Below are 16,487 nucleotides of genomic sequence, written 5' to 3'. Positions count from 1 at the left end.
CTAGGACTGAGGGGCAGAAAACCAATGCTCCAGCTCAACCTCTGATGCATGTGTGACCCTGGATGAGGCCTGTCTATCCTGCAGAGGCCCACAGAGATGGAGGAGGGGAAAGAAAGCCAGTTATGCTTAACCCTAACCCCTAACCCCTAACCCCTAACCCTAACCCTAACCCCTAACCCCTAACCCTAACCCTAACCTAAACCCTGGCCCTGATCCAGACCCTGACCCCCATCTCAAGCCTGGCCTTGACCCCAACCCATGATCCTAACCCTAACCCCACCCAGATTCTCAGGCTGATCCACACTTGCATTGTGAACAGAACCAAACAAGTTTTAGGGGATTCTCATTTTCTCCTGAGACCTCCTCAACTGTGGAATCCTGCCCACATGCCCATGGAGGTGGCCTTGCCTCTCGTGGACTCACTGATTGTTGATTCCCACAGCCCTCACATACATCACCCAGCAGAATGGGGTTTATTTTTGATTTTTTGCTAAGTTTTATTTTAATCCAAGGACTTTGATTCATACAAAATGTCATTGTAGAAACAATAGCAGAATCCAAAGTCTGGGTGATCAATATTACTCAGGCAGCAAACTCATCAATCACAGGATCGTTTTAAAGCAGGCCCCAGTTGTGTTGCATGGTTGGGACTTCTTTTTGGGTATTTTTTTAACACTGTTCTTAAATATAAAGTTTTGCAACAAACCTTTGATTTATATCAAATATAATTAAAAATTAACAAATGAATACATTGTATCAAAAAGTACGAAGATATACATTTTCATGCACATACTTGTATATATGTATATATGTATATATTTTACATGCACACATAACTTATTCAAACTACAGCCACTGCTTGACTGGTCCAGATGCAGACAACTGGTTAATGCATTTCAAATTTGGCAACTCACTATGAGATCTCAGTGGAAACATAGGATAGCTGAAAAGAGACGATACAGAAACAAAACCCAAATTCAGGAAAACAGGACACAGTATCTCCTCCCCCACTCCCTGTAGTTTTCACCAATTCCAGTGTCTAGAAGAATCCAGACAAAGTGGTGAGGCTGTGTGGGGCTAGAACAGTGATTCTCCACCCAACATGGCCAGGAAAGTAGCTGTGGTTCTGCACAGAATGGATACATTCAAAATAACATGGGCCAGAGATGAAACATCAGTATCAAAATACAGGTCCTTCTGCTTTGCAACAGGAGCACAGCGATCTCATGCACAGTCTGAGATTCCATTCCAGTTTATTATTCCTATTGCAGTAAAATACTCTGTAATCTTAAAGTTTCAGAGTGTTGTGCCTTCCAGTAAGGAAATTCTATAAAATGGTTTGGTCACAATCATGCTGAAACCCTAGAACAGGTGGCGGTCTTACGTGATTTATTTCTATTAAATGTGTGTCTTTTGTTGCATAGCCCTATGGGTTAACGACATCCACTCACTAGGACACACCTCCACACACAGACACGCACACACACATCACAGGCCAAGTTTCTTCAAGGTGAGTCATGGGGTAAAAGCCAATGGGAACACTCAAATGATCCAGCAAAGAGATCATCTGACGTTTCCAAACAGGGAGGATGCACCAGAATCACATCATCTAAACGTTCCCTTTGTTCACAAAACAAAAGGTGTCCCAGTGTTTTATGCACAGCCTCCTAACTATGGTCTTTCCCTTTTGAGAATGGCCATGAGGTTGGATTTCTCTTTTGTTTCCCGCTTTCCCATGTCTCGTGCCACACACAGTGCTGGGCTTCAGAAACTCCCATCTGAGCCGCAGTAGCCAAGGTTCTCCTTCACCAATCGCTTCCTCCGAGTTTGGGCCTCATTTCAGTCAGGACATCCCAAGTGCCCGCATCTGCTCAAACACAGGCCCTCCCTCCTGCCCCGACAGCTCCAGCTCCACTGCTCCCACCTCTCCCTCTTCCCACCACCTCTCCCTCCCTCTGGCCTTATCTGAAAAGAAACTTTCACGACAACAGACATCATGCCCCCTTTGGCAGGCATCCCATCCCTGAGATTCAGATGTAGAACAGACTGAAAACCCCCCATACAAGGACACGCTCTACCCTGCTCTGTGGCTTCCCAGGAAACTCTCATGCTGGTGGGAGGAAAACGGGGAAATGGTCACTTCATTTCCACCTATAACCTCCTCCTGGATGTTATATGAGTGTTCTCCATTGACAGCAGCTTTCTACTTGGTTGATATTTGGAACTGTTTCCACAAAACCCACCACACAGGCCTCACGTCACCGCCCCCAGGAGCCTGGCACGAGAGGGCTCGGAAGTCAGGCACTTGGTCAAGAGCAGCAGGAGCCAGGGGTCACTGGGGGACCACCCGGGCTGGACACAAGAGCATTGCCTCGCACAAGACACACACACACACACACACACACACACACACACACTGAAGAGCTGAGAGCTTCCTACAGGTTGGATTTTTTTCTTTAAGTTATATTACTATTTCCTTCCCCATTTTTCTGGTTTTCTTTTTTTTCTAGGTCAAGTATATGGAACTGACAAAAGAGGGAAGGGTGTCGTGATTAAAAACCAAAACCAACAGCAAGAATGGTTTCCAGATTTGGTCCCTGTCAGGGATGACAGCATCTGGGAGAGGACAGAGAGTGTGTGAGTGTACTTCTAGTGTCCATTTGCTGTCCCAGGTACAAAGGGCAATGCCACACATGTGTGTGTTTGTGGGCGCGGACAAGACTTGCATGGAGCCAAAAAGCAGGCTCCCAAGGCTGCTGCTGTTGACTGTCAACTGTGTTGTCTTGCCAGGCTCTTAAACACGCTGGGCTCCTCTGTACCACACACTTGAATAAAGGATGGTCTCCACAAGATTCAGACCTCCTAAAAATGGCTCTAGGCACACACCCCAGATGCTGGGATCCATCACACAGGATTCAGACTGGCAGGGTCCTACTCAGCACATGCAGCCACTTCCCGTGTAGGGTCTGTGGTATGAGACCCAGGCAGGCAGCATACAAGGGGATAGAGAGAGCCACGTCCCTCTCCAAAAGGGCTTTAGGAATTGGTCCAGCGTCAAAGAGGAGGGGGGGAGAAGCGGGGCCTCCCCCCAGCTGGCCCCAAAGGCGAGGCCCCTCCTCCCAGGGGCTGCTGCCCCCGCATTGGTGCCCCTGAGCGTCCCTGGGAGCCCAGCGTGGATGATAAAACTCATCGACTGGAACGCGCCCGCTGAGCAGGTGTGTGGTGGAGGCGGTGCAGCGAGCTAGCACCAGTGGTCTTGGTCGGGGTGGTGGTAGCTGTGCCGAACCCGGCCGCCCGAGCTGAGTCCCAGAGTGCAGTGGTAGCCATTGGGCACGCGACGGAGGGGGTGGGACTGGGAGGTCAGAGAGGACACATAGGAAGTCCGGGAGGAGCGCCCCGAGTTGGTGGCCACAGCCTCCTCGAAGGTGAGCGTGTCCTCAGGCTGGGCGCGGACAGTGTCCTCACTGTCCAGACGCTGCCCCAGGTAAGGGTCGGAGCCGATCCGAGAGCCAGCAGCCAGAGGCTGGCTGAGGGGGTCTCTCTGGAGCAGGGCGTTGTGTTCAGAAAGGCCACGGCTAAGCCGGCCAGGGGAGAAGGTGGGGAGGCTGGTCTGCGCCCCAGCGAAGTGGACAGGGGAAGAGTTGGCCGTCTTGTAGGTGACACTGGGACGGGGGGTCAGCGGAGTCTGGGGGAGCTGCCTCCGCCCACCGCGGCCAGGGGTGCTAGCACCGGATGTCGACAACAAGGGACTCCCATTCACTGAACCACCACCCTACAAGAAAACAGAATAGAACAAATAAAAATCAAAGGACCAGACCAAATGGACAGAGGCCAGTGCAACTAGGAACCACGAGGGTGGTGGTGAGAGGCCTGGAGAGGGGCAGGCGCCCTGGGAGGGGGACGGGTAGGGCATGCGGTGGGGGGAAGACACATAGTGCTGGCTAGGCCTGGGGTGGCAGTCAGGGAATGGTAGGTGACAAAGGGGGACAGGCAAGTCCAGGGAGAGGAGAGAGAGACCAGAGGCCAGTCCAAGGCAGTTGGGAGGGGAGGATTGGGCTGGTGGGAGAGGAATGGGGTGAGAAAGGGGGGGGGGCGGTGCAGACTTGGGCCTGGGCACCAGGACATGAAGGGGGATTCAGAGCATAGGCCCAGGAGGGTTGTGAGGAGGGGCAGTGAGTGGAGGCGGGGGGGGGGGGGGGGTCATGTCTTACCTGTCTCGGGGGTCCTGGCTCCTGCCCGGCTGTCGGTGATGTGGGGTGGCTGCTGAGGGAGGGCTTGGGCTGCAGGGGCTCACGGCCCCCAAAGCGGTCGCAGGAGTAGAAGCGCTGCTTCTCCGAGGAGGAGGAAGAGGGCTGCCTCCGCTCTTGGGACCGGCCACGCTCCTGCCTACGCTCCCGCCGGCAGCCTGTGGGCCCCTCTCCCGGGGGTGGCCCTGGCCCTGCAGCACTGCTGGGTGCTGGCCAGGAAGAGGAGAAATCAGCACAGAGAGCCAGGTTGGGAGACAGACTCCCCCCCACCCCAGACCTGGTCCCCAGGGCCAGCAGGGGGACCCAGGGAAGAGCTGAGGTGGGTGGGTGGTCCTGCCTGGTCCCCAGACCTAGGACTCGCCGCCCCCTACTCCGGGTTGCTTGTACGTGAGGCAAAAAAAGGAACACGGTCTCAGACCCCTGCCTCAGGCCATGGCCACTCAGGGGACCCCTCTCACGCACCGCCATCTGCGTCTGCGGACAGGCTGGGCCCCTTCTCCAGGGACTTCTGCTTCCTGTCCCTGCGGCGGTGGCAGCGGTGGTGGTGGTGGGGCACAGCCTGGCTGGCTGGGGCGCGGTCCAGGGCAGCGTTGCAGAGATGAGCCACATGGGGGCGCTGGGGCGCCAGCGTGGAGATGGAGCGCTTCATGGGGCTGGCGTCAGGGGCCGGCTGCGGGCAGGCAGGACATGGGTTGGCACACAGCCTGCGAGGGGGACCTGGGGCAGGCTGCAGGGTGGCTGGCAGCAGCCATGGCACTCCCTCTCTCGGGAAAGTTCTTCCCCACCGAATCCCACCCTTTCTCTCAGAGCACACTGCACAAGGTGCTCTCTGTGTCTGCCAGGCCGGGCAGGGCCCAGGCAACCTGTTGGCCTCAGCATCCCTGGCGGACAGGGAGGATGCCAGGAAGAGGGAGGCTGTGGGCCTGGCTGGAAGAACCCTGAGGACCGGCTGAGTGTGAGGGCTCAGCTGGCCCAGGGCCATGAGGCTGCTTGCCCCGGGGCTGAAATCAGGACCTGCGGAAATGCGCCCTCCAAGTAGAGCTGATCCACAGCCCCTGCTGGGTGTCCTCAAGTTGGATGGACGCCCAGCTGGCCAGGATCAGGAAGGGGAAAAGGACAGGAGCCACCACCAGTGGGAGGCAAAGACAAGTTTCGAGAACGAAAGTCAATTTAGATGTGTAGAACCAGGAACCACAAAAGGAGGCAGGAATAGAGCCAGCCCCGGGGAAACACCAAAGGTCATGTCCCTTCAGAGGCCCTCACCCTCCCAGCAAGTGAAAGAAGAGCCCCTTGACACAGCCTCAGGTCTGCAGACCCCTCTCTGAGACCTTGTGAAAGGGCCCACAGCCTCCCTGCCCTGGAGCTTCCTGCTCCATAGTCAAAGCATCCCAGAAGGAGCAGGGGAGGAAGGCGGTGCCACCTCCAGTGTCTAGAGAAAAAGCAGGGCAGGTCACCCTTGGAGCCTCAAGGGGAAACAGGGAGGACCAAGGTGTGAGGTACTGTGTGCATTTTGGGGGGAAGGTGCGGGCTGGGGTGGGAGAGGTATGTCCTAGAGAGAGGTAAAGGCTGGGTCAGGGACACAAGGCTGGAGGGTGGAGGCCCCAGTGCCCTGACGGGAGGCTGAACACAAGTGAGCGGTGGGGACTCTTGGCCTCAATGGAATCTGGCTGAACGTCTTGAGACCATCACGGCGTTCTGGGAGGACCCAACAGGGCTGACAGTGCCCACGCTGTAGCACAGGTGGGGAGGCTTCGCATGGGACACAAGCCCTCCCTATGCCAGGTCTCCTCATGCCCCAGTCCCCAACCCTCCCACGACCCTGACCCTCCAAGACTACCCACCTGGGTCTCTGCAGCCAGGCGGGGCATGGAGGCCGCTCGTCCCTGGCTCTCCAGCCCAGGTTGGGGCTCCCCGTCAGGACCTCTCAGGGCCATGCTCTGCATCTGGACATCAACAGCCTGGGCATACAGCAGCCCACAGTCACACCCACCTCCCCTCCACTCTCACCTTCTCCCCCACACCATTCCTGCCATCTACCACCATCCCTGTCTCACCCCCCATCCCCAGCCTCAATACCTAGCCCTGAGAGCCCTCACCGGTTTTTCTGGATGCACCGCCGGGATCTCTGTAGAGTGGCCACGCTCCAGGGGTGTCCTTGCCTCATAGGGTACCTCCTGGGTCCTCTGAGTGCCCCAGGAGACAGACTCCTTGATGCCACTCTCTTGGGTTTGTCTGTGAAGAAAGGACTGTCCTGTTGGCTAAGAAGTCTGTGGGGCACCACATGCCCACCAAGGACCTGGCTCTGACCCGCCAGGAGCCTACACTGGCCCTTTCTGCTCTGGGCTAGAGGAATCCCAGAGCCATAAAGCCCCTCAAGTGCAGGCACTCTCCAGTGGCTGCAAAACAAGGGATGTGGACCCAGGTCCAGGGCTTAGAGCAGGCAGGAACAGAGGGAAGTCTGGGCCCACAACTTCCTGGCCTGTGGACAAGCAGCAGGTTCCTCAGCCCTAGACGGGGCCTCACATGTGTAGTGGGAGCATGAATGGCATTTGGCCAAGACAAGGCCACATGTGTGTGTGATGTATCTCGTAGTAAGGACATCCTGCCTCTGCTGGCCCTCGGCTCCCTCCTGAGGGTTCCTCCTGTTCCTCACCTCCAAATTCACTGCCACCTCCCTGCTTCCCCAACCTCCAGCCATGGAGGCCTTTCTGCCCTTCAGATCTAGTGTCACATTTTGGAGGAGGCCTTCCCCAGTCCATGTACTCCACCTCACTCTATCGGTGTACATCTCCCAGGTGGCATCGAAACTGACCAGCATTGGCCTGGATTACTGCTTGTTCCCATGTCCAGTGAAGCAATGGAAACACTCTCACTCACACAGGTCGCATGGCATCAATCACACTCTGAGCTCTGAGATGGAGTCTGCTGGCCTCAGCTGGCCACACTGATAACAGGCATCTACCCTGTGGTGTGCTATTTGGAGCTGCTGCTGCCTTGGGGATGGCTGCCCCTGTCAGGAGGCCCAGTCAGGAGAATGGAAGCTGGACCTCCAGGCCTTGTGACCCCTGAGGTCACTCCGTGCGGAAGCCAGCTGCATGCGTACCAGCATCAGACAGCACAGTAAATGCCCCAACTGCCCGGTCCAGGCTGACTGGGTACTGGCTCACTTGCAATAAAAGGGAGTGGTAGCTGATTCTATAAAAATTAGAACCATGAAAATAAGTAACATTCATTTTTCCTGAACTGAAATCTGGCTTAGAACGATCCAGAAAGACATCTCATGGGTCCACCAGGCCCAGGCGAGCTAGCCCGGGCCCAGGACCCAAGAGCTGCCAAGCTGGCCCCTGAATGTGAGAAGTAACACACCACTAAGTTATAACAGCTTATTCCTCAGCAAAACCTACCTGATTAACACTCCATGACCCACAACCAGGCTTCAGAAAAGAAGGTCCAAAACATGTCCAGGAGAGGAAGATATTGGGAGCTCTCACCATGCATGCTGTGCCCGGGCTGGTATAGGCCCCGTGCCTCAGCCCTTGCTCAGTGACGCAGAGCTCATGTCCCACTGTGCGCTCGGCCACTGATTTGCTTTGGCCAATGAGATGGCCAGGCCCAACCTGCCTGCCAGGTACCACCTTTCAGCGATCCACGGTGCAAGAAAGGTGACTGTTATAACACTTGGTTTTGGGAGGTTCAATACCAAGAATTACTACAGCAAGAGTTAGGGGATAGGTGAAAAGGATATTAACAATTTGCCTACAAAATATAGTTGTTTCAGAAATCACTACCAGAATGGAGATATGAGAGGGAAAATGTCTCAGAGGAGTTCGGAAGTTGAGAACACAAATAGGCCATCAACAGACAGGGGTGAGGACTGAGGAGGAAACAAAAAATTTCGCAGTGGTGGGCAGGCACCAAAGGCCAGGGAGGAAGCAAAGGCTCCTCACTGGAAAGACAAATGGGCACGAACAGCGGGAGGTGACTGGGAATCATCAGCTGTCTAAATCCTTGGACCGCAGCGCTGTCAGAGGCACCCGCTTAACACTTCAGGAATGAGCTTTGGAGTCCACCACAGAGACCGCTCCAGCAGCAGAGCAGGACAAGCTCTCAGGCAGCACCATCTGGTGGGAGGTGGGTGCAGGGTGGATGGTAGAGCTGATCCCCCCAAAGGGGCGATGGGACAAGGGCTCCCTGTCCTGAAGCACTGCCTACAAGGAGCCCCTCTGAGAGGTGGAGGACCTTCCTCCCTGCACCGCACACCCTGGGGCCTGGTACTCACACTGCCCCACCGTTGCTGAGGGACGCAGAGCTCTTCTGCCGAAGGAACACCCGGGCTCCTCGGAGCACGGCCGGCTGTGTCTGCTCCAGGGTGGCCTTCAGAGGGTGGAAGAGGGACACAGGGCCCATCTGCACAAGGGACACAAAGAAGAGGAAGAGCTCTAGGGCAGAGGCAGGTGCCTCAGAAAGCTGCCCTGAGCCCACCACATGGCTTGTGGCTCCTTCTGCCCTACCCCCAGCCCTACGAGGGCTGCCATATGAGGCAGGCTTACTCCAAACCCGGACTGTGAGTGACTTCAGAAAAGTAATTTCACTTCTTGGAGCCTCTGCTTCCCTACCTACAAAATCTGGAGACTACATCCAATTACAAATGGTAAAAAGACCTCATCTCATCATCAAAGTGGATTGACAGAGGCTGCATGAGCCCCAGATTCCCATTCCCAAGGTGGGTGAATGTCCCTATAAGCTCTGGACACCAGATGGACACTTTCTAGACAGAGAGTCTGCATGTGGTCACTGATATTTTGGCTGTGTGGGAAAGTTGTTATCTTTGATGGATGACATTGGGAAGATGGGCCCCCAAACCAGCTCAGTCAGAGTCATGAGTGGAAGAAATCATGACCCAGGACCCATCAGTTTAAATCTCTCTGGTCCCTGCCTGTGTGTAGGGACTTCCTCAAACCTCCTCCTCAAGCATTCTTCAAACTTCTTTCCTATACCACTTAAAAAAGTGGTATCTCCAGGGGATTCTGTTCTCAGCCCCTTTTCTGTTCCTGAACACTAGCTCTCAAGTCAGGGGATCCCCAGTACCAGCAAGAGACCAGCCATTGGGAAGAATACAGGCTGTATGGAGCTTCTGACTTTGGGGCCAGAGAGCGGAGGCGGCTGCAGAAACCTCTCATCTTCCTTTTCCCGCTGTGCAATCTCCAAGAAGGGTGTGGGTTCCCTCGCTGTCAAACAACTGAAGGGTGCCAGAGCCTCAGATTTACTTCTTGGAAATCTTGGAACCTGATACCTGGGATAGGCCTCCAGTGGCCTGGTGAATCTGGTCTCTGGTGGTCTTGTTCTGTTTGTAGAAGTCAAATATCATCAGAGCTGCATAGACTTTCCCCACTGTCATCTCGTCAGCTGGAAGGAGAGAAAATAGAGGATGGAATCTAAAGGAGGAAGGCAGGGTGGAATGCGCTGAGGAAACAGCTCCCGCCACGAGGACTCCCGGACACACTCAGACAGAAGCACAGGGCTTGGCCAAAGCTGCACAGTCCCCACATGGAGCTTCCTGACACAGCACATAACCCCTGGAGCTGCACTGACTATCTCCACAGGGCCTTCAATCTCCTCCCAAAAGAGTGGATGTGGAGTTTAATCTTTAAGCACATCGTCCTTTTTGGCATCTCTGACTGTAGGAGTCTCCCTGCTTTTCCCTGGGCTTTTTGACATATACACCCCACCAGGAGTGTGGGTGGCTGTGGCCACAGAATAAATCCCAGGTCACCCCCTCCCACAGCCACTGTGCACTCACTTGTAAGACTGTTTTCCCTGCAGGTGGAAACAAAGTCTAGACTATCTACAAGGCTGCCCTGGCCCAGGCCTCCCAGCTCTGCCTCTGGGTGGGACACGAAAGGGGCATGAGGATGGGGAATTTCCTGCCTTCACTTACGTTTATGAGGTGGCACCAGTAAATCCAGGGTCTTCTGGGGCAGATTGGCCCACACGGAGGAAATCTCCTTCCTCAACTCTGCATCACACTGATGCTGCTTTGTGCCAGCTAGGATGGGACAAGGGTGTGGGGGAGAAGAAATATATAAGGAGCTAGCCCATAGCCCACTTGGGGAAGCAGGCCAAGCTGGGGCAGGCGGGGAGAGGTGTGGTGTGGGGAGGGATGTGGTGCAAACACAATGCTAGGAGAAAGGCCAAGCGGGAAGAAACACCATCATGGCGGCTGTCAGTGCTCCTCCTGCCGGAAACCTGCCTACAGACAGAGGCACGTGTGTGTGTAGGCCCTGGGAGCCGAGACGGAATTCGGAATTCGGTGGCAGTCCAGCCATTCATCCACCCATGCGTCCACCCATTCAGAACTACTGAGGGAACACCCACCACATGCCAGGTACTGTTCTAAGTGATGGAACAAAAACAAAGGAGCTTCCCTTGTGGCATGATGTGGCTTTTATTAACAATAAAGTGGCAGTAAGTTAAAATCCAGTTATGTTGGGTGCAGAAAAAGCCAAGGAGGGAGGGATTTTTTGGACATGGTAGTCAGGAAAGGTCTCATGAGAAGGTGGCATGTATGCAAGACCCTGTAGGCAGGAAGGCATGAGACAGTGCAAAGGCCTTAGTGTGTTACACAATGAGCCAGGACAGCAAGGCTCATGGTGGGGTGGGGGTGGGGGGGCAGGGAATGTAAGGGAGCAGATGTTGAGATGGGATGCAGCAGAGGGGGCTGAACAGAGGGATAGAATACTCGGGTTTATCTTTTTTTTTTTTTTTTTTAAACAATCAGGTTTATTATGGTATAACATACATACAATGAAATTCACCCTTTTTCGTCATCCCATTCTGTGAATTTTGGTAGATGCCTAAAACGATGTATCCACAATAGAGACATGGTACACGCACCACTGCCAAAGTTCCTCTGTTTGATCCCTTTGTAGCTGACCCCTTATCCTCTTCCCATCCATCCCATCGCTGATGTGTTTTCAGTCTTGGTTGTTTTGCCTTCTCCAGAATGTCACACAAACGACATCATCAGTGGTGTATTGGCTTTTGAGTAGGACTTTTTCTACTCAGCATGATGCATATAGATCCATCCATGTTGCTGAATGTATCAGAAGTCTGTTTCTTTTGAATGCTGAGTACTACCTCATTGTACAGATAGTCCACAGTTTGTTTATCCATTCAATTGTGGACATTTGAGTTGCTTACGTTTTGAGGTGATTATGAAATAAAGCTGTAAACATTTGCTTATATGTTTTTATGTAGGTGTAGGGTTTTTTTGTATGTATGCCCTCATTGTGACTGTATTTGGAGATAAGGCCTAGAAGAGATAATTAAGGTGAAATGAAGTCATAAGGGTGGGGCCCTGACCCATATTTAGTGTCCTTATAAGAAGAGACACCAGAAAATTCGCTCACTCTCTGCACGCACTCAAGGAAAGACCACATGAGCACACGGTGAGACAGTGACCAGGCCCCACAATGAAACCTATCTTCCAGCACCTTGATTTGGACGTTCAGCCTCCAGACAGTGAGACATAAATTTCTGTGTTTAAGCCACTGAGTTACAGTATTTTGTTAGGGCAACGCAAGCAGACTGAGATACTAAATGTCAAGATGTCTCTCCTTTTTTTAGCATATAGTTGTCTATATTTTTCCAGTACCATTTGTTGAAATAATTATCTTTTCTCCATTAATCGCCTCTACAACTTACCAAAAACCCATTGAAATGTGAGGGTGAGTCTCTATGTGTTGCAATGACTTATGTCTCTGTCCTGTCACTAACACTACACACTTTGATTAACATGCTTCATACAAAGTATTTGATTCAGGTACAGTGAATTTTCCAACTTTGTTCTTCTTTCAAAATTGTTTGCTACTCAAGGTCTTTTGCTTTTCTACACACATTTCAGAGTCAATTTGTACATTTCTACCTAAAAAGGCTGCAAGGATTTTGACTGGGTTAACATTTATTCTATTGTTCAATATGGGAAGAACTGACATCATGAAAACATGGAGTCTTCCAATGCATGAAGATGAGGCAGTGTTTGATTTATTTAGGTCTTCTTTGATTCTTTCAGTCAATGTTCTGAAATCCGCCACATACAAATCTCACATATATACTTTTTAGAGTTATACAGCAACACAGAAGTATCTCATGTTTTTGGTGCAAATTTAATGGAAATTTTTTCCATTTCAATTCCTAATTGCTAATATATAGAAACACATTTACTTTTTATGTATTGATCTTGTATCCTGTGACTTTGCTATACTTGTGTTATTAGTTTTAGAAACTTTTGTTCACTGGCTTGAATCAATAGGGATTTATTATTTCAGTTCTGGAGGCCAGAAGCTCAAAAGCAAGGTATCCACATCACTGTGCCCACCCCCCCAAATGTTCTGATGAAGAATCCTTCCTTGCCTGTTTCTAGATGTTGGTGGTTCCCAGCCATCCTTGACATTCCTTGGCTTGCAGATGCTTCTGTTTTATTAACTTTTTATTAGAGTCTTTCACATTTTCTCCATTGATGATCGCATCAATTGTGAATAGAGGCAGTTTTATCTCTTCCCTTCCAATTGGTATGCCTCCTATTTCTTTTTCTTAACTAATTACAATGGCAAGAACCTAAAGTATGATGTTGAACAAGAATGGTAACAGTAGACATCCTTCCTTTGTTCTTGATCTTGGGGGGAACAGAGTCAGTCTTTGTTAAGTGTGTCAATCACTGAAAGTTTTTCATAAATATCCTTGATCAGATTGAGGGTGTTTCCTTTCATTTCTAGTCTATGCAGAATTTTCACAATCATGAATAGATATTTAATTTTATGAAATGCTTTTTCTGTATCTATTGAGATGGTTATATAGTTTCACTTCTTTGACATGTTAAATTACATGGATTAATTTTTAAACTTGAACTCAACTTGCATTCCTGGGATAAACTCTACTTTGTCATCACACAAATACACACACACCACACACACACACACACACACACACACAGCTACATTCAATTTGCTAAAATCGTGTTGAATATTTTTGTGCCTATAGTCATGAGGGATGTTGATCTGAAATTTTCTTTTCTTATAATATCTTTGTCTAGTCTTGGTATCAGAATCATGTCAGCAGCATACAGTAAGTTGAGAAATATCTTCTCTTTTTCTATTTTCTGGAAGAGTTTATAGAGAATTGGTATTATTTCTTCCTTAAATGTTTGGTAGGCTTCACCTATGGACCTAACTGGGCCTGGGATTTTTTTGGTTGGAAGGCTTTTAACTAGAATTTCATTTCTTTAATAAATATAGTGCTACTCAGATTCTCTCTTCCTTTTTTTAACCCACTCAGGTTATCTATTCTTGAATGAGCTTGATAGTTTGTGTCAACAAATTTTTCCATTTCATTTAAGTTGCTGAAGTTATCGAGTGTTATGTTGAAGGCAGACAAGGGCAGAAGCAGACCAGTGGGCAGCTACTGCCACAATCTAGTCAAGACCCAAGAGAACATGGCTTGGACCAGGAGCTGGCAGTGGGAGAGGGCAAAAAAGTGATCATGTTCTGGTGTATTATGAAGGTAGAGTCAGAAGATATGACAAGAGATCAGATATGGATCAGAACTGGAGTAAGGGGGTGGGGGCGGGGAAGAGGAGGTAAGAATCACTATAAAGGTTTTGGCTTGAGTGACTAACAGGAAGAACAGAGTTGCCACCGACGGAGGTGGGAAAGACCAGGGGGAATATGTGGCACTCAAGATTGGCCACAGGGACTTTGTAGTGTTTACTGGGCCTCCAAGTGGAGACAGTAAATAACTTCCCTCATGTAACTCCTCGCATGACAACACATGTCTGGAGTTGGGACTAAAAACCCAAATGTTGGAATTCACAATATTTAGAGCCGTGAGAGTAGACAGAATGACAACGGTGGCAAAGAGAACAGTCTGATGTGCACAGTGACATTCAGACAGTGGGAGACAAGAGAAAACAGAACAAGAAACATCAAAGGGATTCAAAAAGAAGTAAGTGACAGCAGAGGAAAGGCTGCTGATAAGTAAGTAAGATAAGGGCTGAGCACATGGAAGTCACTGGAGAGCTTAACATGAGCAGTTCACTATTGCAGTGAAAGCCCGACTGCAGCCTGAAAAAGAGACATCAGAGAGGCAATACAGACCAGTCTCTCAAGGAGCTGGTTGTGATAAAGGAAAAAATACAAATAGGGAAGCTAATGGAGGGGGAAGAAAACCTTTTAAAGATGGGAGAGATGTCGATACAAATAATCTAATATAGACAAAAAATGGACGAGACAAGAAGCAGGGTACAGCATTTCTGGCTTGACATCTTTGGGGAGATGAGGAGAAGGTAGGGACAGGCCCTGACTCATCCATTACAAACAAAGAGGCTGAGCTCAAGGGCACAGGTGCAGCCAGGAGGGCAGTGTGGGGTAGGGATGGTGCAGATACCCTCTGGTGGCTCTAATTTTCTCTGTGAAGATAAAGCAGTCATCATACGAAGGTGAAGGTGGAGAGGACACACTAGAGTTTGTTCTCCCCTAGATTTGGCACAGACTATGTGGTCCTGTCGGTTAGCTTAGGAGAGGACCTGACAGGGACTGGGCTCACTATGGTGAGTGGGCAGAAGGCACACAGACTCTTCACCCTGGAAGGGTACCGGCTCATGTAAACCTGGGCCAGGTTATGTTCTGGTTCTAACACACTCTAGCTCTGGGTAACCCGGACAAGTCATTTAATCTCACGGCACCTCAGATACCTCAAAGGAAAATAGGATCATTAAAATGCTCACATGCAGAATGGTTATCAGGGGATAAAGTCAGTGTCCGACCGAGGTGCCATGGGCAGCTGTCTTCAGTCCCCTCCAGACAAGCCCCCTCACCCCCCTCCCTGCATGCCCACCTGCGGGTGGCTCTGAAGTGCATTGCCCAGCCCTGGCTTGGTGCCCTCCCCAGATGCTGCCTTGCTCACCTGGAGCCAGCTTGATCTCCAGTGCGGTCCGAATGAGGGCCATCAGCGTGGACGTGAAGTGGACAGTCATGTCCTCATTGGAGATGGGCATGTTCATGCGAACCAGGCGCTAGGGACAAGGGGAGCAGGTCAGGGCCAGGCCTACGGGGGTCCCTCCGCCACAGGACTACAAGGTGCTCAAAGCCCCTAGAGGCTGGGCTTGGCCTCCTGGAAGTAGCTTCTGCAGGTGCCTAGGGCCAAGCAAGGTTGGGTGGCTGGGAGTTTTGCCAGCATTCACACTCACCCTTGGATCCCCACCCTCATCTGAGCTGAAGATTCTCCTAGCTGCAGAAAAGTAGAAGTACGGATAAGGATTGTAGCATGGGGCCAAGCCAGAAGCCTGGATCCCTCTGAAAGAACAGGTACATGCTTAGCCAGAAGGACCCCTGCCCAAGGCATATGGCCTGGGATGAAGAGGGAGGAGTCTGGGCTGCAGAACTGAGGCTGGGCCCTGGGAGAGCCCACAGACAGGAGGGAGGATCCCTGCCCTTACGGCTCTGCCCAGTGTCATCTCCTCCACCCACAGCCTAGAGCACTGGACAAGGGGTGGGATGGCCAAGAGCACGGCTCTGAGCTCCACCTCCCAGCAAGGCATCCCTCCACCCCAGGAAGACTTCTGTCCCTCACCACCCAGCCAGGGGGCCTGGAAGAGACGTCTGCTGCCACTCGCCCAAAGCAGCTAGCACCTTGCAGTCAGAAGGACCGAGAACAGATGGGACTGCACAAGGCCAGTGTGAAGGCTGGCAGGAAGCAGCCCAGGGCCATCGCACTGGTACTCTGGACCAGACTGCTTCTTTGTTACCTGTCTCCTCTTCCCTCTCCTCAGTTTTCAAGGACAGAACAGCTGGAGACAGACATGTGTCTATACCACAGACCTCTGGACATAGCCAGCAGCTGCCCAGAACCTGAGGCTCTGAGAACTTATGTGATCTCCAGGAGCAAAAGTATCCCTCATGTGTCTGGAATGTCCTCAGCATGGGAGGTCACCTAGCTGGCCAGGCAGAGCCCTAGGGACACTGTGACCCTCCTGTCTTCTCCCAGCAGCCTCTTGTCCTCTACCACATGACGGAACTAGAGACAGAGGCACAGGGCCCCTCTCTGGGGTCTGCCTGCCCTCTGCCAAGCCTGTATCCTGTGACACACAGCCTCTCTTTTCCTCTGGGTTGGGCCCCCCGCCCTGCCCCCAGTGTCTTGGCCCCAAATCCAATCTTCAGTCTAACAGAGAGAGTGGGTGGCTAGAGA

At 51.6% G+C, this 16,487-nt stretch overlaps 1 protein-coding gene across 7 annotated transcripts in view; it reads right to left on the bottom strand.

The window, feature by feature from the left end:
- Positions 1-1,959: 1,959 nt before the first annotated feature.
- The window catches only part of CACNA1B (calcium voltage-gated channel subunit alpha1 B), a 189,844-nt gene continuing 175,316 nt past the window's right edge, over positions 1,960-16,487 (bottom strand). For 6 of the 7 annotated variants that reach the window (XM_047830855.1, XM_047830852.1, XM_047830851.1 and 3 more), the window contains 9 exons: positions 15,207-15,315; positions 10,186-10,293; positions 9,541-9,653; positions 8,527-8,654; positions 6,344-6,479; positions 6,089-6,205; positions 4,710-4,917; positions 4,212-4,456; positions 1,960-3,772 (listed from right to left, as the gene is read on the bottom strand). In XM_047830855.1, coding sequence (XP_047686811.1) covers positions 3,242-3,772; positions 4,212-4,456; positions 4,710-4,917; positions 6,089-6,205; positions 6,344-6,479; positions 8,527-8,654; positions 9,541-9,653; positions 10,186-10,293; positions 15,207-15,315 — 1,695 coding nt within the window. In that variant the 3' untranslated portion in view covers positions 1,960-3,241. Of the gene's footprint in view, positions 3,773-4,211; positions 4,457-4,559; positions 4,918-6,088; positions 6,206-6,343; positions 6,480-8,526; positions 8,655-9,540; positions 9,654-10,185; positions 10,294-15,206; positions 15,316-16,487 lie in introns of those variants that run through there. The other variant, XM_047830854.1, reaches the window with a different exon arrangement.

This window comes from Prionailurus viverrinus, chromosome D4 (assembly GCF_022837055.1).
Source record: "Prionailurus viverrinus isolate Anna chromosome D4, UM_Priviv_1.0, whole genome shotgun sequence".
In the NCBI taxonomy this organism is placed as follows: domain Eukaryota; kingdom Metazoa; phylum Chordata; class Mammalia; order Carnivora; family Felidae; genus Prionailurus; species Prionailurus viverrinus.
This window is presented reverse-complemented; position numbering and strand designations above follow the sequence as displayed.